Consider the following 24931-nt stretch of genomic DNA (forward strand, 5'->3'; position numbering starts at 1 on the left):
ATCACCATCAAAACTGGTCCTTTAGAAATCTCCAAGGAATATATACAAATGGCTAACAAACTCATGAGAAGATGCTCAGTATCGGTAGCCATAAGGAAAATGTCAATCAAACTACAGACAGACACCATTTCACACTGACTAGAATGGCTATAATCAAAAAGACAAATAATAAGTGCTGGTGAAGCTACAGAGAAACTGGAACCCTCATAACACTCTTAGTGAGAATTTAAAATGGTGCAGCTGCTTTGGAAAACAGCCTGATAGTTCCTTAAAAGGCGAAACACAAGTTACCGTATGACTCAGTAATTCCACTCCTAGGTATATATTCGAAAGAATTAAAAACATATGTTCAGAAAAAATAATTTGTACATGAATGAATGTTCATAGCAGCATTCTTTGTTCACATTAGCCAAAGACTGAATATAACCCAAATGCCTACATATTACACTCTGAGCAAGAAACCAGTTACAAACAACCACATGTTGTATGATTCCATTTACTTGCGATGTTCAGAATCAGCAAACCTATAGAGACAGATAGTAAATTGCCTAGGTGGTTGCCTGGGGCAGGGGAAGGAATGGAGAGGTGTATAAGGATAATGATTAAAGGGTACAGGGTTTCTTTATGGGGAGTGAGGAAAATAAATGTTCTTAAAGTGTGGTGATGTCTGCACAATTTTGACTATAACAAGAGTCATGGGACTGTATACTTTAAATGTGTGATATGTAAACTAAATCTCAACATAGCTATTTTAAAAAATTAATGAATGACTAAACTGTCACACAAGGCCAGTCCTCCCCGATCATCATGCACCCGTAAACCAAGGAAAGCTCTGCTCTCCCAATTCTTAAAAGATTGGCTTGAGGGTACGAAAAAATAAACAGCTTCCCCCGATTTCTGAGTGGCTTTAGCAAAGGGAATAAACTGCACTTGAGTGCTTGGTATCAGAATCTGAGGTCAAAGGGACTTTAAAGATGACTTAATGCTTACAGATGAGAAATGCATTGTCTAGAGAAGTTACATAGCTCTGTAAAGTCATTTAGCTGGAAAGTGTCAGATCGCTGTCTCTTGACTCTGTGTTCACTGCTTTTTCCCTTCACAAGGCTTCCATGATGCTTGCAGGGTAGAAACAACATTATTAAATTATAAGAGGTTCCCCCAAAAGAACCAAGGATTGTCCTGTAGTATTCTTTAATACCCGCAGAAAGCCTGATCTGGCAAAGTTTTGCTCAAAGACTCACTCTTAAAAGAAGCACAAGCAGCTCAATTTCCTTGATCCACACTACGATGCAGAGCAATATATAAGTCAGAGGAGAGAGCTTTAAAGAGAAGATATGTTGTTTACTCTCATTTATACTTAGTCAGGGCTTCCCAGGCGGTGCTAGTGGTAAAGAACCTGCCTGCCAGTGCAGGAGACATAAGAGATGGAGTTCAGTCCCTGAGTTGGGAAGATCCCCCTGTAGGAGGAAATGGTAACCCGCTCCAGTATTTACCTGGAGAATCCCATGGACAGAGGAGCCTGACAGTCTACGGTCCTTAAGGTCGCACAGAGTCAGACATGACTGAAGTGACTTAGCACACATACTTATTAAAAGATACAGGGAAAATGAGAGTGAGCCTGGTAACTTCAGATGCATTTCTGAATTTATAGATTTCTCAGCCATAAAAGGGAAAATTCCATTTTGATTCAACAGCCAAATTTATCCTCCAGGAAAAGCCTAACACTAAAAAAGCAGATTATAGTTGTCTTAAGTTATTTTGTTTGTTTTTTGTTGTTGTTGTTGTTGTTCTGGTTTTTTTTGGCGGGTGGGGAAGCGGGGGTCATAGACTTCTGGAGAGAACTGTGCTCAAATGCAGGGAACAAGAATGGGGACTGGGAATCTCTGCTGAAATAAATAGAGAATGATGTGCGAGTAAAGCGTGAGGCTCCTTGCCGATAACAATTCTATGTCTCCTGTTTTGAGAGTTCCTTAAGCTTTGAGGAATCTGACAGTGATATGCGCCAACTCTGATTAACAAAGATTCTCTGAGGATGAGGATGACTGTAAAGTCCCCCAAGGGTACCTTTACTTCACAGGCAGGCATTAATGCTCAGGGAGTAGAGAATCCAAGTTCAAACGTAGAACCGAATCCTTCAGTGAGGGTTGAAATGCACTGAGGGTGAAATCAAGCCCTGAGTACTCAGGTCTAGGCAGAGCTGGTCACAAGCCACCACCCTATGGTCACAGCTGGGCAACAAAGGCAACACTCCTCTCCTGAGCAGCACGACTCCGTCAATCTCCTACCTAAATCGCACTCCACTGCCAGGCTCCTTCTGACCTTTCCCACAGACATGAATAAGTGAAGAGGTGTGAAAGTAAATGCAGTGTTGAGGGAGCAGCGAGCTGTCTCATGTGGCCGCGATACAGAGGCTGCACAGGAAAGGGCGCCTGGAACCACTAGCTAGAGAGCCTCAAACAAGCAGAAAAAAAATTGAGACCATCAGTAAAAACTTGGGAGTTAAAAACTTTTGCTGGTTTTCTGTAGGTCTTAAGTAAAATTCCAGGAAGGCCAATGGCTTCTAAATGGCATACATGAAAAAAAAAAAAAAAGAAAGGACGATTCCATCTGTTAGATTAAATGCTTTCCTTCCTTTCTACCCACTAACCTCTGCAGTCCATAGAAACTGACCAGAGAAAGCTCATGCTCTCTGTTCTGTCTCACCCTCTCAGCCTTTCTTGAAGTTCTTTTTAGGGAGATACATCTATACTTTATAAGCTGCCAGGACCCAGAGAAATAGCAGGGATAATGCAAATAAAAACCTCACTTAAAATTCTAGATCTTTCTCTTTGAGAGTTCTGGTGTACGAACTCTTCCATCTGTAGGACTTGCATTCTCCCTTAGGTGATCTGTATGTATATTTCAGGTGCTTGCATTCTTAAATCTCTTTTAAGATTGGACCAACAGTGCTCACAGCTAATAAAGAGGAATGAATCAGCTTATTCAATAATGAACTGTTTCCTAAAGAGATATCTGGGAATCCAAGAGATTAGGTTATAACCAAATCTACAACTTGAGGGCTTGGTTGCTTTGATCTTACATCAGTCTGCCTGCCAGTGGCAACACTAATGTGGTTCATGTGTACTTGGGGAGCAAAGCAAAGGATGCTTGAGCTACAAAAAATAGATTTTGATCTATAATTCTCAGCCCAAAGTTCAAAGACAGCCAGCGTGGAGCAATGATTCTGATGAGCAGTGAACCTCTGTGAAATACCCCAAGGTGAGAAAATGCCATTGGAATTGTAAGGCTGGGGGAATCGCCAGGGATTTAAGTAAAGCTCTGGCTGGCCTCCAACTGCTAACAATGCCATGTGTGTTTGTCTCGTTTCTCCCCGCCCTGAGCCTCCTGTCATCACACAGCACTGAGGCCGAGGCCCAACAGGCAACAGCAGCTACGAGTGAAGAGCAGGGAGCCAGAGCGTTTGTACTGAACTACAAAGTTTAGGGGGACAAGCCTGAAGAAGGAACAGTTCAGTTTCTCCAAATCTTAAGAGATGAGGTATGCAAACAGAGCAAGATAGGGGCATCTTGAATAGAAACAACAAGTCATTTTGGTCAGAAGACTCGTGATTGGTCTTTAGCTCCACCCTTCACTAGCTGTATGATCTTGGAAAAGTCACTTCATCCTTCTAATTCTCAGCTTCTTCAGCTGTTACACTGAAAGGATAAAATATCCTTACATCCTTCAGGGTTACTGTAAGGATCAAGTCAGATTAGAATATGCTTTGTAAGCTAAAAGGACTACTGAACTGTTATTCACTCCAGGGAACAAATCCTTACTGAATGCTTCTCATGCTCCTGGTGCAGGACTTGGATGAGACAGCAGCACAGCGAGCCCTAGCCCCCTAAGGAGCAGAGGACAGCAAGGTGTGAACACACACCCATCTCTTCAAAGTGGTGTGGAACAGAGATGGAGCTGCAATAGTCACAGGGATGGAGGTCAGGGTCTCAGGAAGGGGATACTGGACCTGGGCCTTGAAGAGTAAGTGGATGATGGCCAGGCAGCAGAGGTCAAGACATGCCTTCAAGGGAGCAAGAAACGAACAAGCAGAGAGGTGTGAAAGTATACCGAGTTTAGAAAGTGGTGACTGGCTTTCTGTGGCTGCAGCGCAGGCTACACAGGGGAGAGTGCCTGGCTGGAAACGGGTTGTGAAGGGCTCTGCACCCTGACAGAGTTATTTGTCACCAAATGAGAGGCAACTGGTAAATGCTGAAGAAATTAAGAGGAAAACGGCAGGTTTTTTTTCTCTCCCTCTCCCTTTCCCTTCCTTCTTTGTCCTGACTAAAAAAATAGGACACAACGTCAACCTTCAAATTACAGTCTGGGAGAATGACAGCTGCTGCAGCTGCTGTAACAGAAGCATGTAAGGAGGACAGAGAGGACACCCAGGAAAGGGCCTCGATTCCATGAGGGAGAGTCAGGGAGATATTTACCAAGGGGAGTGACGGTGGTGGTGTCCAGGCAGAACAGAGTTGGGGAAGGTAATCCAAGCAGAGGGTGTCCCAGGAGCAAAGATACAGAGTCATAAAGAGTGTGCCAAACAGTTTAGCAAGAGTGTAGGGTCCAAGGGGAATGTGACACTGTGAGGCCGCAGAGGTGGGCACACCAGTGCCAGGACTGCAGAGGTGAAGAGTACAGGTGCTAGACTTTAGGCTGCCTGAGTTCTAGTGTTTTAATTCTACTTCTTTCTAGTGCTGTGACCTTGAACAGGCTGTTTAACCTCGCTAAACCTCATTGATAAAATGGGACTATGAACAGAATCTATAGTATAAGGTCACTGAAGAATTCAAGGAGATGATCCATGTAAAGGGCTTAGCACAGAAAGTACGATTTACACTAAGCACTCAATAAATTACTACCATTATCATCACGTTTGTTCTTACAGAAAACTTTATTAGGAAACTATTATAGTGGCCAAGTCAAGAGAAGAGGCCCTGGACTAGGGCAGAAAAGAGAAATCAGATGCAAGCATCTTTCTGAGTTGGAAGTGACTGACTGGAGTTGGTGGCAGGGAGAGATGATAGGCGGGACTAAATATAGTATGAGTCCAGGTTCCTAACTTGGATAGCTAGGTACATGAATGAAAATACTGAGCACTTTGGGAGGTACTGAATACAGGATATGTCTGGGAAACATCCAGATGACTGTGTCGAGGACACTATTGAGATACGGGTCTCTGGCTTAGGAAAGAACACAGAGAAAGGCTCTATCATTACCTCCTGATCTAAATCTTGTATTAAGAGTTTGAAAACCGACCTCACCTGCAGTTAAAATAGTGACCTAAGGAGCTATGTCTGATTTATGTAAGCATCTCCCAGGCCATAGTTCATTGAAATACATCGACAGACCCCTAACCCACAGAGGAAAAGAAAACCCCAGCCCCCCAGATTGTTCGTGTTTGTGTCTTTAGAATCATGTGGCTGCAGGGGTTTACACCACCATTTAAGGGACAACCACCACGGCTCATACACAAGCAAAAGCAAGGAGTGCAGAGAACTGAATGTAGAAGACACACAGAGAGAAAGAAAAATGAAAAAACAAAGAGCTCGTAAAAAGAGGAGAGAGCAGCTGCCTAGTGACGTACAGTTTTCCTAAAGCTCAGATGCATCCAGGCACCAGACTCTGGAGATCACCCCTATCCCTCTCTACGTGTGATTCCTTGCATTCTATGCAAACAGAATGATCCCTGCGGCTAACACAGATGAGACGGCCAAGAATACAGAGAACAAAACAAGAAAATGGTCAAGGTTAGGGGGCGTCAACATGGAGGACAAGAAGCCAGTGAAAGAGGCAGGAGCATTCATGGAGAGAATAACTTGGGAAAAGGCAGTGTCCTGGAAGGCAACATAAGAGAGGGCTTTAAAGAAGCACTGAGTTAGTCAATACTATCAAATGCTACAAAGGAATCAAATGAGAGAAAGATAAAACCACTGGAAACAGCAATTAAGAGGTCCCTGGTGATCTTTCTCAGAGCAGCAATTATTCATAACTCAAAATTACCTGAGTTGAGTAATTACTATAACTTAAAAACTTTGCATTCAAATCTGACTGTCATATTAGTCGTACTGTTTATCCTTGGGTAGGTAATATGTCTCTGCCTTGGGTTTTCCTCTTTTTTAAAATAATGATAAGATCTCCCTCCAACCCTAGCCATTTTGCTCTGTATTTTAAACTGCATGGGGTTTAACATGTCTATACATACTAAAAAGTTCACTCAACTGATGATTTAAGACTTGCACACTTTAAGAGAGAACAAGACTCCCTCTGCCCCATCCTTACACAGTAATCAGATTAAAAAATTTAAAACAAAATAGGGGCTTATAAAATAGTATGCAAAGTTTGACTCAAAGCATTCTTGGAATCTCAGGAATCGCCCCATGCTATCCTCAACCTCAGCCTTCTTAGGTAATGGAGGAGTTACTGTCTTCACCAAGAAACTCATCCATGAAAGTTTCCACACTCACTATTAGGGCTATGTTAGATATATATGTATATATATACACATATATATGTGTGTGTGTGTGTATATATATATATATATTTTTTTTTTTTTTTAAAGAAAGAAAAGAAAAACAGGCATGCATCCCCATCAACTGGACCCTGCAGCCAGCAACATGAACCGTCTGGGAGGGGGCCTGACGGGTTCAGGCCAGGGGCGCCCCCGAGGGGTCCTACCTTCATGAGGTGCTTGTTGGCCCACTTGGTGAACGTCTTCTTCTGCACTCGGTCCCGTTCATCTGTGAGGAGACAAGGAGAAGGCGCCGGCTTAGCGCTGCCTGACGCCACGTGCCCCAGCCTCTGCCTTGCCCACACCCAGCCTCTCCAGCACAGTGGAGGCAGCTTCTTCAGCCTGAGAGACAGCGTCTTGTTGTTGGGAAGGTTCAGTCTCTCTGAATTTCTTTTTCTGTCCCTTTACATATCAGACAGAATCACATGCCTCAAGAATCATGTCACTGCAAAGTCTCCTTCGCATCCTAACTCTCCAGGGAGGGCAGTGATTCCCTGCACCCCCACCCCACCCCCAGCAAGCTCCAAAAATCCAAAGCTGTGAAGACCCCCAGCAGGAGGGCGGAGTGGCCTTGGCCCTGGGACACCCAATGCTGAGGTTACATTTCACCCTCCACACGTGGGCCTCCTGATCAATGCTCTCCTCCCTCCCCCTCCTCCCCTAGGACTCCCTCACCCCAGCTTCCTCCCCAGCCTTACCAACCAAATCTCAAAGCTGCCCACCAGGGCCCCCTGCAATCTCTCCTCCCCTCCCTCCCTTCTCCAAGCCTTACACCCCCCATTTTTCTTCGGCAAATTCTGCTCCATTCTGACTTTGTTCACCTCTTCAACAGAAACATGGCTGTCGACACCTGACAATGACTGCATCACAGAGGCCTGGTCACGAGGAGGACTCACTTTCTTCCACCACAGCCACCTCCAGACCACTGACCCTTCAGGTCTGTTCCTCTTCTATTTATTTGGAGCCCTTTCCCTCCACCGTATCATCCTGTTTGAATCATCCCTGCTTGCATCCACCGTTCCCTACGGCATGCACCCCTCCACGTGGCAAATCTACCTTAACCTCCCCCAACAGCTTGGTTCAATGGGTATTCTCTGACGTCATCCTCAAATTATTTCAACATACGTGTGGACAATGCATATGAGCCTGCTTGGCTCCACTGACCTTCATCTCCAATCCATAGCCAGCCACCACCATGCCACTTCCTAGGCCTCATTCCTTCTCCAAACACAGCCACTCAGCAGTCATCGCTACCAATCTTTCCTAACTCCTCCTCACTTTCAACCTTCAGTCGCTCTCTTACTTTATCCTATTTATTAAGAACATCTAAGATTATCCCAGTCTGTGCCAGACAACATGATTAAGCAAGTCAAAGCTGTTGTCAGGAGTACCCCAGGGACTCTCACCTCCCTGATCTTCTACAACTACTTTCACTAGGACAATCCCCAAGCCGCAATGACCACGCCTCCATTTCTTCTCCAACTAAGAGAAATTTCAGAAGTAGCAGAATTATGTAAATCTGACTCACTAGTAACTCACACAAACTTTAATTAGGTTTTCTTTCCCCGCTGCCCAGTTATTCTCTTCTTACTGATACCCAGGTAAAAGCCACACAAGCACTGGTCCACCACTTCCAGGTGGATGCCCATCTTCTTACTTCTCTGAGTCTATAGCCATCCAGTAAGTTCTCCTTCATCTGTCTCTAACCTTACCCTCACCTATTCCTTTCCAGTCTCTGAGTCTATAGCCATCCAGTAAGTTCTCCTTCATCTGTCTCTAACCTTACCCTCACCTCTTCCATTCCAGTCTCTGAGTCTATAGCCATCCAGTAAGTTCTCCTTCACCTGTCTCTAACCTTACCCTCACCTCTTCCTTTCCAGTCTCTGAATCTATAGCCATTCAGTAAGCGCTCCTCCAACTGTCGCTAACCTTACCTTCACCTCCTTTCCGGCTTTGTTTGTAGGAAACAGTGATCTTTTCCTACTACAGACCATGGAAGTTAGGAATTAGAATGCATTTGTCTAATTCCTTGCTGATTTGCACATCCCCTCAACAATAATCATTTTGTTTAGAGCTGAAAGGTCTGTCCAAATCTTGCATACATCTACAATATTATTGGAGCTTAAAACTTAATAGAGAATTCTTCATAAGCAACATATACTAATTAAAGTTCCATAAACTGTCATAATCTGCATCCTTATAAATTCTACCTATTGGCACTCATTAGGAACTGTTGAAACTTTTTTAAAGTCTAATCTAATTTTCCCTTCATAGAGGCCTGCAAGTATTTGAGTCAGAATTTTTATTAGATTTGACCACTGTCATTCTAACATATTTTGATCATTTGATCTTTTCAGATGCGGATTTAGTTACCTGATCTCTTCATAATCCTTTCCAAGCTTGTGTCAGAGTCAGCTTGCAGCTATGATCTCATCTAAATCACTGACATTTACGTTCTTTTCACAGCAAGCTACTTTCTTCCTCTCCACTTCACCAAATGCTATTTAAAATCCAGCTCATTCATTCACTCATTTATTCTTTGAATATGTCTTAGTAAGGAGCTAGCTGTTTGGAATAGCCTGTATTATACAAAGTCACATCTCTTTAAAAGAGATGACAGTCTGGCAGAAAGAAGAAATACCTTCAATATGGCTGTAACAGAGGTAAGCAGAGTGCTCAAGAACATAAGAGGAGCAGTTAAGCCTCTCTGAGTACAGGAGACTAGTGAACGTCTCTAGGTGGGTGACTCTACTAAACTTTAAAACATGAGTTACAAGCTAGTCAGAAAGAGAAGGGAAGGGGCAAGGCTATGAGAAGTTCCACCTAGTGCAAAGTAATGGAGATATGAAGGAGCTCCTGTTCAGACAACTGCACAGAATTAACGGGAGCTGAAAGACAGGATGTGTATTAGGTGGCAGTGACACTTAAAACTGGACAGAATGGCATGAGTCAAATCATGGCCTTTCATGAAAGCTGCTTCTGCTGCTGCTGCTAAGTCGCGTCAATCATGTCTGACTCTGTGCGACCCCATAGACGGCAGCCCACCAGGCTCCCGCATCCCTGGGATTCTCCAGGCAAGAACACTGGAGTGGGTTGCCATTTTCTCCTCCAATGCATGAAAATGGAAAGTGAAAGTGAAGTTGCTCAGCCGCGTTCGACTCTTAGCGACCCCATGGACTGCAGCCTACCAGGCTCCTCCGTCCATGGGATTTTCCAGGCAAGAGTACTGGAGTGGGGTGCCATTGCCTTCTCCGTGACAAGCTAAGGAGTCCAAACTTTATCACCAAGAAACTGGTAAGGGAAGATAAGAGAACATATTAAAAGATTTTAAACAGGAGAATGACATGGTGAGATTGGTGTTTGAGAAACGTTACTCTGGCAGCCTTTCCCGACAATCCTATGTCTCAACAGTTTCTTTGTTCTCCAAATTTTTACGGTATCTACTATGATAATCACTCAATCTGTATTTATATAATTATATAAATTCTAAACTTAGAATAACCTTATTGTTACTCATCAATAAGATCATTAACTCCCTGAGGAAAGACATCATGCTTTACGTTTTTACATCTACCATAGCTACTAACATCTAAAGCTTGACATAATAAGACCTAAAATAAATTCTTCCACTTATTTGAATTGAGAGTCAGCTTTTTAGCTATTGGAAGCATAACTGATGAGAAACCATCTGGTTTCCCTAGTGCACTATCCCCATGGGAAGGCTTGGGAGGCGAACAGAATAACTATGGGTAGAAAATAAAGAAGATGCAATCGTGTTAATCACACCTCCAGGTCTAAAGGAAACGAGGCCGTGAACTAAAAAGAATTCACATGAATCCACCTCTTCAAAATATTGGCAAGTTTAAAAGGAAATTTATTAACTTTTCCTTTTCCATCTATGTAGTGTTTAACCTATTACAGCAAACATGTATTACTTTTATAATAAAAAGAAATTCTATAAAGAAAACTTGTGTCTTCAGATTGATAACTCTGTAATATTAGAAACAGCCTATTTTTGGTTATAAAGCTAATCAGTAGAGCAAAGCAGAGCAGACCTGGCATTGGTGAAAATTCAGAACTTTTAGTCAGCTTTAATATTGTTTTCCTAGACAGCATATTCAAAAGCAGAGACATTACTTTGCCAACAAAGGTCCATCTAGTCAAGGCTATGGTTTTTCCTGTGGTCATGTATGGATGTGAGAGTTGGACTGTGAAGAAAGCTAAGCACCAAAGAATTGATGCTTTTGAACTGTGGTGTTGGAGAAGACTCTTGAGAGAGTCCTTTGGACTACAAGGAGATCTAACCAGTCCATTCTAAAGGAGATCAGTCCTGGGATTTCTTTGGAAGGAATGATGCTGAAGCTGAAACTCCAGTACTTTGGCCACCTCATGCGAAGAGTTGACTCATTGGAAAAGACTCTGATGCTGGGATGGATTGGGGGCAGGAGAAGGGGACGACCGAGGAAGAGATGGCTGGATGGCATCACTGACTCGATGGATGTGAGTCTGAGTGAACTCCGGGAGTTGGTGATGGACAGCGAGGCCTGGCGTGCTGCAGTTCATGGGGTCGCAAAGAGTCGGACAAGACCGAACGACTGAACTGAACTGAACTGAATACTATTTTCCATTATGTTTGCATGTCCCTGCCAACAGGTGATGATACTTATTGGGACACTGGAGTTTTCACATATTGGATTGGGCTCTTTCTTTTTTTCTTTTTGGCTATACCATGCAATTTGCATGATCTTATATCACTGACTTGGGCCCCAGCAGTGGAAGTGCCAAGCCCTAACGACTGGACTGCCAGGGAATTCCCTAGACTCTTACAAGAAATAAATTTCTTGATTGGCCAACATGTGATTAGAAGACTGGCTAAAGAAACACACAGAATGACATCAAAACCAAGTCACCTGTAAGAGTCCTGTTCACTGTCTCATATCTTTTAGACATGAAGATGCTATTAACACAACTGAGTCTTTTAAATTTTACTACCCACAGTTATGCTGTTCACCTACCAAGCCCTCCCACGGGGATAATGCACTAGGGAAAGTGGATGGCCTCACATCAGTCATGCTTTGAATAGCTAGAAACCTGACTTTCAATTCAGAGGGAAGAGGTCCAAGTACTTATTCTGAATATAATTACTAAAAGCAACATGATTACAAGTCTTTCCCAAGACCAGCTAGCCTGCTTAGAGCTGAGCTATAGTTCCTCAGAAAAAGGTTTTATATAACAACCTTGCCCCAAAGCTGAAGGATTCTTTCTTAGGATACTATGTTGCAGACCAAACAATTACATGAACATTCTCTCCTGACTTAAGCATTAGGATAAGAGGACACCAATACTGCAGTGCCAGGAATTTAACATCTTAATATTTCAGCAAGGAAATTCATTAGGAAAGTCAAACAACTCGATTACATAGACCTTCAGAACACTCCAAACAGCTCAGACTTCAAAAGTTTCTAATAAGTTTTAGGTTTGATTCCCCACACACAAATCTTTCATTTAATTCCAGGCCCAGCAAAGATTTTTCTACCTAACACTGGAGATAAAAGTTTAAGAAGATATATTTATATGAGAAGAAAACAGTCAATCAGAACAAAGGTGATGTTACTTTTAAAAGCTTCTTGTAAATTCAGCTCCACCAAAGGCTATGAACTGACAACAAAGAACCCAACAGCCTCCTGGGAAATTCTTAGACTGAACTTACAGAGGCACCAACTAGTCATGTGAGGATTACTCAGTTAGAAAGGTTTAATACTCATGTCCAACTTTACTAAGACACCAAGCTACCAATACCTACCCTAACTTTCTTAATTTTAGTGTCACTGGCAGAGTCCCTCCTTGCTACCTAAGTCCGTCCCCCTGAAGTGTGGATCCTACGTCTTCCCTTCTCCTTGAGAAGCTTATTCCAACCATCCTTGCCTAGCTTGTATACCTTTACCTACTCTTCTCGGCTACATGAACAAGTGTGAAGACAGTGCTCACCATTTCCACTTTCTCATCCCCCTGCTTCACCACGTGACCTGGCTTCCAGCCCCACAAATTCATGGAAACTGCTCTGCGCACAGTCACCTACCTGCCAACCCAGAAGACAATGCTGACCTTTCCTTTACCTTTTAAACCCCCTCTCCCTCTTGGATCTGAGACTCCATTCTGCCCTGGTTTCCCTCCTTCCCCTTTGATTACTCCTCTTTTGCTCACTCCTTAAATATTCACTCATCCTTAGCCCTCTTTCCTTTTCATTCCATATTACAGCTTCTTAAGATATCCATGGGCCTAAAGGTCCATAAGTGGGTTTGGAGGGGGTGGGGTCATAAGCCACCTGAAATTGCAGGCAAAATTTCTGGTGTTACGTACATTATGGGATGAAAAAAACAAAGCAAAACGAAAAACCTATAGACTTTCAAAAAAATAAATAAATAAGAGTTGTTCTTAACATTCTCCCAAAATGATTTGCTCTACCCATGGTTTCAACTGTAACCTATACACTGACAATTCCCAAATTCATTATCTTCACTTCAGTACTTTATCCTAAATACCATTCTCATATGTCCAACTGACTCCTAAAACTTTCATGCTCATTTCAAGCTCAACTTGCCTAAAAATGAACTCTTATCTCTCTCCCTGCTTCTAACAGGTTTCCCTGCTATATATAATCCATTTGTTGTGGTCTGAATGTCTATGCCCTCCTAAAATTCATACCCTGAAATCATACTCCCAGTGTGATATGACAGAATTAGAAGGTGAAGCCTTAGGGAAGTGATTAGGTCATAAGGATGGAGCTCTATAGACGGAATTAGTGTCCTTACAAAAGGGACCCCAGAGCTCTTCCGCGCCCACTCCATCATGAAGGTGCAGTGAGAAGACAGCCAGCTGTCTAGGAAGCAGGGAGAGGTCTTTACAAGACACCAAATCAGTAGGCGCCTTGACCATGACTGACCCACCTCCAGAACAGCGAGAAATCAATGTCTGCTGTTTATGCCACTGAGTCTACAGTTTTGTTACAGCAGCCCAAAGGTAGCTCAGCGGTACCAAATCTGTTTGATCCCTGGATCAGGAAGAGCCCCTGGAGAAGGAAAAGGCAACCCACTCCAGTATTTTTACCTGGAGAATTCCATGGACAGAGGAGCCTGGCAGGCTATACAGTCCACGGGGTAGCAAAGAGTCAGACACGACTTAGTAACTCAATAACAAATGGACTAAGACAGCTCCTCCTCAAGGCTGCTAGCAACCTTTTTCACAAGAATGATCTTCTTACTGTCACGTTAAAAATCCTTCAGTGACTCCTTTTATCCTCCTAATAATAAAACAGCTAACATTTATCGACAATCTACTTATATGTCAAGTACCTCACATTTATTGTTCCCAGTACTCAACAACCCTGTGAAAGTGAACGTGAAGTTGCTCAGTCGTGTCTGACTCTTTGTGACCCCATGGACTGTAGCCTACCGGGCTCCTCCGTCCATGAATCTCCAGGTGAGAATACTGGAGTGGGTTGCCATTTCCTCCTCCAGGGAATCTTCCCAACCTAGGTGTCAAACCTGGGTCTCCCGCATTGCAGGTAGATGTTTTAACCTCTGAGCCACCAGGGAAGCTTCAACCACCATGAAAGGCATTATTTTACTGGAAAGATAAAGCCCATAGAGGCTTGCCCAAGATCACAAGGTAAGTCCGAACCCAGCTCTACTGGATTGTAAAGCCTGATACCTGCATTCAGGATAACATTTAAACTTTTTAGCTTGAGATCTAAGACCTCTTATGATGTAGCCACTTTTCCCTCTCCAACCTTTCATAAAAACTCTAATTTCCAGCTTTGGTGAATGTATAGTTCTGTTTAGTCGCTCAGTCATGTTCAGTTCTTCGTGACCCCATGGACTGCAGCATGCCAGGCCTCCCTGTCCATCACCAACTCCCAGAGCTTACTCAAACTCATGTCCATTGAGTCAGTGATGCCATCCAACCATCTCATCCTCTGTCGTCGCCTTCTCCTCCTGCCTTCAGTCTTTCTCAGCATCAGGGTCTTTTCAAATGAGTCAGCTCTTCGCATCAGGCAGCCAAAGTATTGGAGTTTCAGCTTCAGCATCCATCCTTCCAATGATATTCAGGACTGATTTCCTTTAGGATGGACTGGTTTGATCTCCTTGCAGTCCAAGGGACTCTCAAGAATCTTCTCCAACTCCACAGTTCAAAAGCATCAATTCTTCAGCACTTGGCTTTCTTTATAGTCCAACTCTCACATCCATACATGACTACTGGAAAAACCATAGCCTTGATGAGACAGACCTTTGTTGTGAATATACAACTGTCCCCAAATGAGGCATGTGCTCTCATACCCTCCAGGTTTTGCATTTACTCTTTCTGTGTGGAAGACAGCTCCGGGCTTCCCAAACTATTCATTCTTCAGCATTCAACTTTACTATCACCTCCTCCATCCCTTACACACATGAGCTGAGGTCATCTCCCTCTAGTGCTTATTACAAGGTATCATAGTTTGCTTATCCATCTGTCCTGTTGTACTCAGAACAACTTGAGGATAGGTCAGAAACGAAACCCTGCATTTGAGGCACAAAGTTCTGTGTTCTGCTCCAACATAGCCTACAATAGCCCCAGTGCATCGTGAATCATGAAAAAAGCAAATGAGAGAAAAGCATCTGCTTATTTTCCTGAGGGCCACAGAAAAATTACAAGTGGTTCAAGAAGCCCAAGAAGCACCAACCACCTGGAATTCTAAAACTGAGACACGTGAGCTGACAAAAAAGGGAAATAAATATGTAGAAAGCTGGGATCAGCCTGTCCCCTGACCACATGAGGTCAACCTAGTGGCAGAGACCAATATGCATTAATAAATAAATAATTAACAATAACACCAAGCAAACAGATACCAGATACAAGCTGCACAAAACTGTGTGGATAAACAGAGTTGATTAATTCTGACGGGGATAGGAGAAGAGTTCATGAAAGGCGTGGTATTTGAAGTAAACCTGGGATGACAAGTATGATTTTGGGAGCCCAAAAAGAGGTTAAGGAATTCCAAAGAATAAGCTTCAGCAGTGACTTGCAGATGTGTGAGTACACAGGATATGCTGGCGGGCATGGTGTGGCTACATACCATGGAAGCTAGTAAGGTGACCTGAGATCACACCACTCCAGAGCTGGAATTAGGAGCATGTTAATACTTTCAGTAGATAAAGGATACCACTGAAATTTCCTGAACCAGAGCACTCTGGAAAGATTAGCCTGGCACTGGACTGAAGACCAGACTGCAGCAGAGAAACACTAAGAGGCAGAAGCAACTAGAGGCCTACTGTGTGCAACAGACCAAGAGAGAACCCACAGCATGAATAGTGCTGAGGTGAAAGTGAAAGTGAAGTCGCTCAGCCGTGTCTGACTCTTTGCGACCCCGTGGACTGTAGCCCACCAGGCTCCTCCACCCATGGGATTCTCCAGGCAAGAATACTGGAGTGGGTTGCCATTTCCTTCTCCAGGGAACCTTCCCAACCCAGGGATCGAATCCAGGTCTCCTGCATTGCAGGCAGATACTTTAACCACTGAGGCACCAGGGAAGCCCAGTGCTGAGGTAGTGGGAATACAAAAAGGCAGGCAGACCCCCACACAAGGCAGAGGAATAAACAACAGCCGTTAGCTACTGACTAGCTGTTAAAGAAAGGGATAGTGGAAGATAATCGTGAAGCTTCTAGTCACAGCAATTGGGAGGAGTAGTACCTTGAGATAAGGAAAACAGAAGGCACAGATTGGGTTGGGTAAAGTAACTGCTAAAAATTCTTAAAGAGATGAGAATACCAGACCACCTGACCTGCCTCCTGCAAAACCTGTATGCAGGTCAAGAAGCAATGGTTAGAACTGGACATGGAACAACAGACTGGTTCCAAATCAGGAAAGGAGAACATCAAGGCTGTACATTGTCACCCTGCTTATTTAACTTATATGCAGAGTACATCATGAGAAACACCAGACTGGATGAAGTACAAGCAGGAATCAAGATTGCCAGGAGAAATATCAATAACCTCAGATATGCAGATGATACCGCCCTTATGGTAGGAAGTAAAGAGAAACTTAAGAGCCTCTTGATGAAGGTGAAAGAGAGTGAAAAAGCTGGCTTAAAACTTAACATTCAAAAAACTAAGATCATGGCATCCAGTCCCATCACTCCATGGCAAATAGATAGGGAAACAAAGGAAAAAAGTGACAGTTTATTTTCTTAGGCTCCAAAATCACTGCAGATGGTGACCGCAGCTATGAAATTAAAAGATGCTTTCTCCTTGGAAGAAAAGCTATGACCAACCTAGACAGCATATTAAAAAGCAGAAACATTACTTTGCCAACAAAGGCCCATACAGTCAAAGCTATGGTTTTTCTAGCCATCATGTATGGATGTGAGAGTTGGACCATAAAGAAAGCTGAACACCGAAGAACTGATGCTTTTGAACTGTGGTGTTGCTCTTGAGAGTCCCTTGGACAGCAAGAAGATCAAACCAGTCAATCCTAAAGGAAATCAGTCCTAAATATTCATTGGAAGGACTGATGCTGAAACAAAAGCTCCAAAACTTTGGCCACCTGATGCAAAGAGCTGACTCATTCGAAAGACCCTGATGCTGGGAAAGATTGAAAGAGGAGAAGGGGATGACAGAAGATGAGATGGTAGGATGGCATCACTGACTCGAAGGACACGAGTGAGCAAGTTCCGGAAGATGGTGGAGGACAGGGAAGCCTGGCATGCTGCAGTCCATGGGGTCACAAAGATTCAGACACGACTGAGCAACTAACTGGGAACAACAACAAAGCACAAGAAACATGAGGTGTCAGCAGACCCTTCTTGCAGACAGTTGGAACCTTAGATCTAGAGTTCAGAAGAGCAGGCAAAACTAAGGATACAGATTTCATGCTAACAGTTGATAGCTGAGGCTGCAGCAAGTAGAACAGCTAGCCTATTTCAAGTTTTCCTAAATCACCACTTTGCTCATACTACCCCTTTATTCAAAATCCTTTAGTAGCTCTCAGAAGACCATAGGCTCAAGTCCTTTGTTTCTGTTGTCTGTTACACCCCTCTGAAATTCAATTCAAGTTTTTACTTACTATATGTTAGGTGATTGGGAGAAATAAAGATAAGACATGGTCACTGACCTGAAGGAATTTACAATCTATCTACTCTTCCAACTTTATCTTCAGACTCTCTACTGCAATCATTCTGATCTCAGTTTCCAAACATACCATGCACATTCTTGCCTTTGTTCATCCATTTCCCCCTAGTGGAATATCTACCCTCTGATTTAGAGCCCACTTACAAGGTCCAGCTGAAGTCTCATTTCTTCCTTTAAACCTTTCTGGCTATCCCAGCCACCTCTGGATGCCTGTGTTTGTTTAATTTACTTGGCACCAAGTGTACAAAATCTACTGCTAGACATCTTTACACGCAAATCCCATTTCTCTATCTGAACTTTAGCCCCTTGGGGTCAAGAATTATGTTTTAAAATTTCTTTAAATAGCCAACATTTAGGACAACAGTAAGCACTTGAGAATACTCACTCATTTAACAATATATACTATGTGAGAGCCCACTATGTGCCGTTACATCTACATGGATACTTTATGATCAGACTAAGACATATTCTCAAATGATAATTGAAAGACTTTACAGCAGGGAGCAGAGATCTCCATTTGGATGCCCTTTCCACAGTCACAGCTTTTCTGATTTCTTCCTGCCACATCTAGACAGAGGAAACTTCACACCACTTAATATGAACTCAAAGAAAATGGGCTAAAATGAAGATCAAGCGATTAAAATATGCTTAGCAGTAATACAGAATGGCACCAGCCTTATATAATGATTCCTTTCCCTAGAAGTATGCAAGTCAACTTTGGGAGGTAAGAATGACTTGGATATTTATTGTATCTATTCTCTGTCAGGCACTGTACAAGGCCTGTCTCATTTAGTATTTGACTTAATCTTCACAGTTCTATCAAGCACATATTATTTATCTTCATTTCATAGTTCAAATTGAGGTTCAGGGACACTTAATAAAAATTTGCCTGATGTCACATGGTTAGTGAGTAATAGAAGTGAAATTCAAATCCAAGTCTAAAATGGACTTTTAACTACCAAACTCTACCACCACTGTGAAATTATTAGAAGGCAACACTACACAGTCCTATATAATGAAGGGAAGAGGCGAGGTGCAAACTATAACTACACTAGGGATACATGAAAGGTATCAGTCACCAAAGGTTGGTAAAGACTCAGAATGTCTCAGTGAGAACTGGGACTTGGGAATTTAGGGAAGTGATAACTAGAGACTTCAGGGGAAAATTAAAATTTTCATGTTGTTTCTTAGGAAAATCTGAACTTTGTTACTGATAATTCTTTGCGCTACTGAGAATCAGAGAGTACAAGGCAGAAAGGCAAAAGTTAGGTAAAGAAACAAGCCAGGACTAAGCCTGGTGGCAAAAGAAAAGAGTCACAGAGATGAAAGGAAAGGCTTAAAAGGAGAATGGAAGAATGAGAAAAGCATAGTAGCTTCTAGAGTCTTTAATGGAACACCACACTCAGAAAAAATAAAATACTTCAGAGTTTCAAAGAGATACAGGGTTTGGACTTCTTTGGTGGTCCGGTGGTTCGGAATCCACCTGCCAATTCAGGGGACATGGGTTTGATCCCTGGTTCAGAAAGATTCCACGGGCAAACAAGCCACAATTACAGAATCCCACATGCTTTACAGCCAGTGCTCCATGACAAGACAAGTCACCACAATAAGCAGCCCAAGTACCACAACTAGAGAGTAGCCTCCACTTGCTGCAACTTGAGAAAGCCCATTCGCAGCAGCGAAGACCCAGCACACCCAAAAATAAATAAACGAAGGAATACAGGGGTTAACAATCCTCAAAAAATCATCTTAAAGATGATTAAATTGAAGCCCAGCTTTGGGTTTACATAAGGTTACAGAGGGGCAGAATCAGGCCTATAACTTGGATTTCCCAGCTGCCACTCTATGGCTTACTTTGCAGGATACTCATCTCCCCTCTGTGAGCCCGAGTCTCATCTATAAAGTGAGGAGTCTGGACTAGGTCAACGGTTTCCCAATACCCGTCTGTAAACCAACCATATCAAAATCAGCAGAGGCACTTGCACGGGGCTTGGCACCAGTACATACACTCTTCGTAATGACTGTATGAGTTAGGGCCTATTTTAATCTTTTAGTAAATGAGGAAGCTGAGGCAGAGAAAGCTAAGTAGAAAGTGAGGGGGTAGAGTAGGAGCCCCAAGCAGACAATGAGGCCAGAGTCCATTTTCTTAACTGTCAGGTCACACTGCCGCCAGGGGATTAAATGGAGGTGGATGAGCTGGGAGAACAATGTTTTTGCCCTGAAAATTTCAGTGAAGATTCTAGCCTTCCTTATGTTTTTCTGTTGATTACAGAAAAGGGGCCCTCATATCACTAAGCATTTTCAGAGGTACAAGAGTCTTTCCTCTAGATCTCAGAGGAAATCTCAGCGATACCAGAAAGATAAAAAGCTAGACTCCATGACAATAACTGACTAAAACTGCTATTCCTCTGCCACAACCATTCTTATAGCACCACCTTTATTTCTGAGAAAGCACTTAATTCGGCAGTACTGGTCTATCAGCAGGCTTCCCTGGGGGCTCAGACAGTAAAGCGTCTGCCAGTCCGCCAGTCAAGAGACAGGATCAGAACCCTGATTCTGCTCCCTTTCTGAGATCTCCTCTTGATCAAACAACCGGCAATCTCAAATTTAGTGAGAAATCTGCTCATTTGGGTCACAATTTTGTTTTGCTTTAGAGACTAAGAGTACAAAACCAAAAGACATTAGTAGTATTATCAATGCAGTAGTTCCTAAACTTAGATTTCACAGTAAATGAGTAAATGTTCCAAAATAAATCCAAAAGCCTAACAAAGTTGTCAACTTTTTATTTTGCTAAGTAAAGTTATCTAAAAACAAACTACCACCTGACAATAATTCTTTCATAAAATAATGGACATTTTAACATCAAAAAAGTAAAAATGGCAATTTCAGAATAAAGAACAGTTCTTTAAGTAAGTTATGAAAAGCACACACTATATTTTCCTCATCTTATCCATTTTACTGGGAATTGATGATGATGCCTCCAACATCAGTCTGTATACCCTACAGTTTGGAAGCCAAGAAAATCTGTGGCCAAAAAGGCTAGGCCACTTGCTCAAGGTCATAGAACATTATTTAAACAAACTCCTCTCCTTTATCAAGAGATCTAAGCAACAAGACTCTTCCTAGCCTCCAAATCTTCTTGAGGTCCCCATCCCCAGAACACCTTCAAGCCTTTTTCCCTCCTCACAGCTGGCAAGAGAGTAAATAAGTGCAGAAGAATTAGCAATCAGCCCCAAAGAGGAAACCTGGGCCATGACTCCACCCTCCTCTCCTCCCACAATCCTGTCTGCTCCAAGGTAGACTCTGTAACCAACCAACTTCTCCTAAAAATATGCCCTGCACTTTCAGAACATAACTTAAAAGTGGTTTCCTGACTCAGACAGAAGCGTGAGCATGAATTCAGTCTCTATAAAAAAGTCCCACACCCAAAGTTTAGGCTCTTAACTGCCAGTCACTACAACTTTAAGAAGTTCCCCAGGAAGTCGGGAACCAATGGTTTCTCCCACTGCACGTTTTAACAAGCCCAAAGGCTGTAAATGCCTCTAAGGCTTCTGAGTTCCTGCGTTCCGTGAGTCAGTGAGAGTAAAGACTATTTGGGACCCTCAGGCCCAGGCAAGGAAAAAAGAAACTTCACATACTAACCCATACAGCACATGCGGCAAACCAGGTGGGTGTTGAACTCGTGCTCATCTTGGTAACTGGGCCACATGTCGCCAGTGTCTGCTGACCCTGCCTAGAAGGAAGGTGTCCCAAAGAACCTCCAGCTAGGGGCCTGTGCACCCCCTGCAGCTCCTTAAAAAAGGCTGCAAAGTGAACAGAGACAGCCAGCCAAAGGGCCGTGCAATGAACAGAGAGACAGCAGAAGTTCGGAGAAGTGGCTCCACCCACCACTTCCTACTGACCTCCTCCCTCCCCTTGAGGTCAGAGAGAAAGCTCCTCCCTGGGGCACTTCCAAACTGGGTCCAGGTCTTCATGCAGAAGGCATCCTATTCAAAAGCGGCACCAGCTCAGTGTTTGCAGACCAACGGCAGCAGGCGAGGTGGACACTTTGGGTGGAAAGAAGTCCAACGGCATTAGTAAGTGAAGTAAGCCTGGTTAGGCAAAAGCCAGTCTCTGAGTTACTCTCCTCTTTCAGAGCAGAAGCTTATGACCCCATGAATCTGAGACAGTTGCAGGAGGGCAGGGGAGGTAAAATGGCTTACTGCCAAGTCAAACACAGGGTACCCAGTGCCCAGCCTGTTCCTAGGGCTTGACTCTTCTCAGGCCAAATGTCTATATAAAGTGTTAACCGACTGAAAAGCCCCGCAGTGGGAGAGACCATCACGAAGCAAACTATACGCTGTTTGTTGCCAACAGATTCCTAGATTCTGAAGGGAGCTTCATGTCCCAACTTCCAGCTGCCCAGAGTCAGAGTCTCTCCCCAGTGATTCCACCGACTTTACAGAGTGAGCCCGGCCTCAGCCAGCCTCTAGGTAGATCTAGTATAGCAGATCTCATCAGTGTCGAAAGTACTGTTGGCTTGCCGCTCCGTTCTTTCCCCTCCTCCATCCAGGAATGTCACCCCAAAGTCCCCTACCTCTTCCCAGACCCTCCCATCTGTCTCTGCAGTCAACGCACTTGACTCAGCCGTGCCAGGAATCCTTTATCCTTCAGAGGAAGGCTGCTTGCTTGTTTGTCCAACTTGTTTTCCGAATCTTGGCTAATTGTGCCAGACACTGGAATGTCGAAGGAATACAATGAAGGGCTTTTTCATTCAGATGGCCCGGCCCATCACTGCTTCTTCACAATTCTGACCCAACCAGGATGCAGAAAAAACCGAGCCTCTGTCACTGTCAGGACAGACGCTCCGATCTGTCCCCACACCACTCAGAAGGCCCACTGCAGATAAGGGCCTAATCGCTGGCCCTCCGCTCTAGCTCCCTAAATAGAACAACTTCTTCAGGCTAATGCTACTTCCAATCCTGTTCCTGAAGACAAGGAGGGAGGGCCAGCACCCAGAAAAGCAAGTTTCCAGAGGTTAGCCCGAGAAACTGCAAGTGGGAAATAAAAAGTAAACAAGTTTACCAAGCAGGTCACTCAGGATAAACAAGCCCTGTGACCTGCCTCAGTTCCCTGACAGCTTCCTTACCCTCTACGGGGCATCCCTCCCACCTGCAAACTAGCAATAATCCTGTTACTACTTACTAATAACAGGACTCACAGCTGACTTTATCCCACCTTGACTAAGCTCCCAGTCACCCCAATAACCTGAGACAACTCTACTCAGTTTGTTCCTCTTACTAGAGTCTTCTTAGTCGTGAAGGAAGGGTTCTCCTAGAAAATACCTCGTACTAGGGAAAGAAAAGCGTAAGAAATAGGGAAGAGAGAAGAAAAGGGAACAAAGATTTCCTGATTCATATTTAGTAACCTTTTCCTTTATCAGATTTAAATTCCTTCAGTACACGGGCTGTCTTAGTTTTCATATCCCAGTCCCAAGCACATTTAGAAGGCACTCAATAACCCAAGCTAAAAGTAATTGAGCATCTACTGTAACTGTTAGTTCACATGCAATGCGCTAAAAACAAATATCATTTCATTTAATCCCAACAGTTCTCTTGGGAAGGTGAACCAAAGCCTGCCTTTTTCTCACTCCCCTGGGATCTAGGCAGAAGAACGTACTAGAGACTGCGGAAAGTAAGAGAAAGCTGTGGGGGCAAAGTCAGTCCAGCCAACAGGAGACAAGCCTTCCCTTCAGGATCCCAGAAGGTTCTGAGCCTCAAAACAGAATCCATTGCTGACAGGAAAGACAGGACCCTGATGGAGACAGTCAGCTCTTAATTCCCAGAGAAAATCAGCCAGTATAATGATTACCCAGGTCGTTCCTGTTCCTTTTTAGCCCAGTGTTTAGCCATTTCATAGCTCACCAGATGTGAGAGGCAGGAAAAGGTGAATCTGGCTGCTCCCTGAAGACTCGTTAAAATGTTGAATGGAAGAAGAAGATTCAAGCCAATATCTCCATGGCTAGAAGTTATCTGAGAATTTACAGCTACTGGCTTTCTTACTAGCACAGAAAACTGAAGCTATTCATTTATCTCCCCAAACATCAAAATCACCCACTATTGAGGACAATAAAGCAGAGTCTTTCCTTCTAATGAGTGTGACAATGATTCATAATAGGTCACTAACTATTTATACATTTCCACACTGGCTTCTACCATATTTTTAAATTCCCAACTGTAAAAACAAACATCTATATTTTGTCCCAAGAGCCTACATGAAACTGCAACGTCTTCACTGATATCTTTTGGTTTTTTAAGTCTAATAATGGCAGCAAACAATTATACAGTCCTTACCACGCGTAGAATATATTCTAAGAACTAACTCAAAGCAATCGTGAAGTACTATAAACCCCATTTTACGGATGAGGAAATAGAGGCCCATGTAGATTACTGTCACTCTGCCAGCAGGGCAGAGACAGGAGGAAAATACAGGCAGTTTAACCCCAGACTCTCAAGTTCTCAGTGACACTTCCATGCAATATCAAAGTGTGGCCCAGATAATCACACTGTCAGAATTGCAGAACACTGGAGACTTCAGTCTTTTTTCTTCTCATGCCAATTAGAGATTTCAAGTCCAGAGGAATTAAGTGACTGTCTAATATCACATAATAGCAGGAAGCACAAAAGCTAGGATTTAGAACCCAGATGTTCTGACTCCAAGTTCACTGGTCTTCCCACACGCTGCACAACCTAGAAAAAAATAACTAAGGAAAGAAAAAGAGAAAGACTACATCTTGATTAAAATGCTTGATTAAATAACCTAATGCTTTAGTTATTTCAGCAAAGATATATTAGGTATTTGACCTTTTGTTTATATATCTGCATATCCATTATATGTCTGACCCTTTGTGACCCCATGGACTGTAGGTTGCCAGGCTCCTCTGTCCACGGAATTTTCCAGGCAAGACTATTGGTGTGGGTTGCCATTTCCTTCTCCAGGAGATCTTCCCAACCTAGGGATCGAACCGGAGTCTACAGCATTGCAGGCAGACTTTTTACCATCTGAGCCATCAGGGAGGCCCCTAATAAAATGTTAGATAATACAAGTGGACGCAGCACAGCCTAGTCATAAAGGAAGAATCAAAATTCAAAGCAATCTTGGGCTTCCCTGGTGGTACAGTGGATAAAAAGTCATCTGCCAATGCAGGGGACATGGGTTCAATATCTCATTTGGGAAAATACCA

General features: G+C 43.3%; 1 protein-coding gene across 2 annotated transcripts in view; it reads right to left on the reverse strand.

Annotated features, from left to right (window-relative positions):
- MACF1 (microtubule actin crosslinking factor 1) overlaps positions 1–24931 on the reverse strand; it is a 340095-nt gene that overhangs the window by 205381 nt on the left and 109783 nt on the right. For both annotated transcript variants that reach the window (XM_068966665.1, XM_068966664.1), the window contains exon 2: positions 6715–6776. In XM_068966665.1, coding sequence (XP_068822766.1) covers positions 6715–6776 — 62 coding nt within the window. The remainder of the gene's footprint in view (positions 1–6714; positions 6777–24931) is intronic.

This window comes from Capricornis sumatraensis, chromosome 2, assembly GCF_032405125.1.
Source record: "Capricornis sumatraensis isolate serow.1 chromosome 2, serow.2, whole genome shotgun sequence".
In the NCBI taxonomy this organism is placed as follows: Eukaryota; Metazoa; Chordata; class Mammalia; order Artiodactyla; family Bovidae; genus Capricornis; species Capricornis sumatraensis.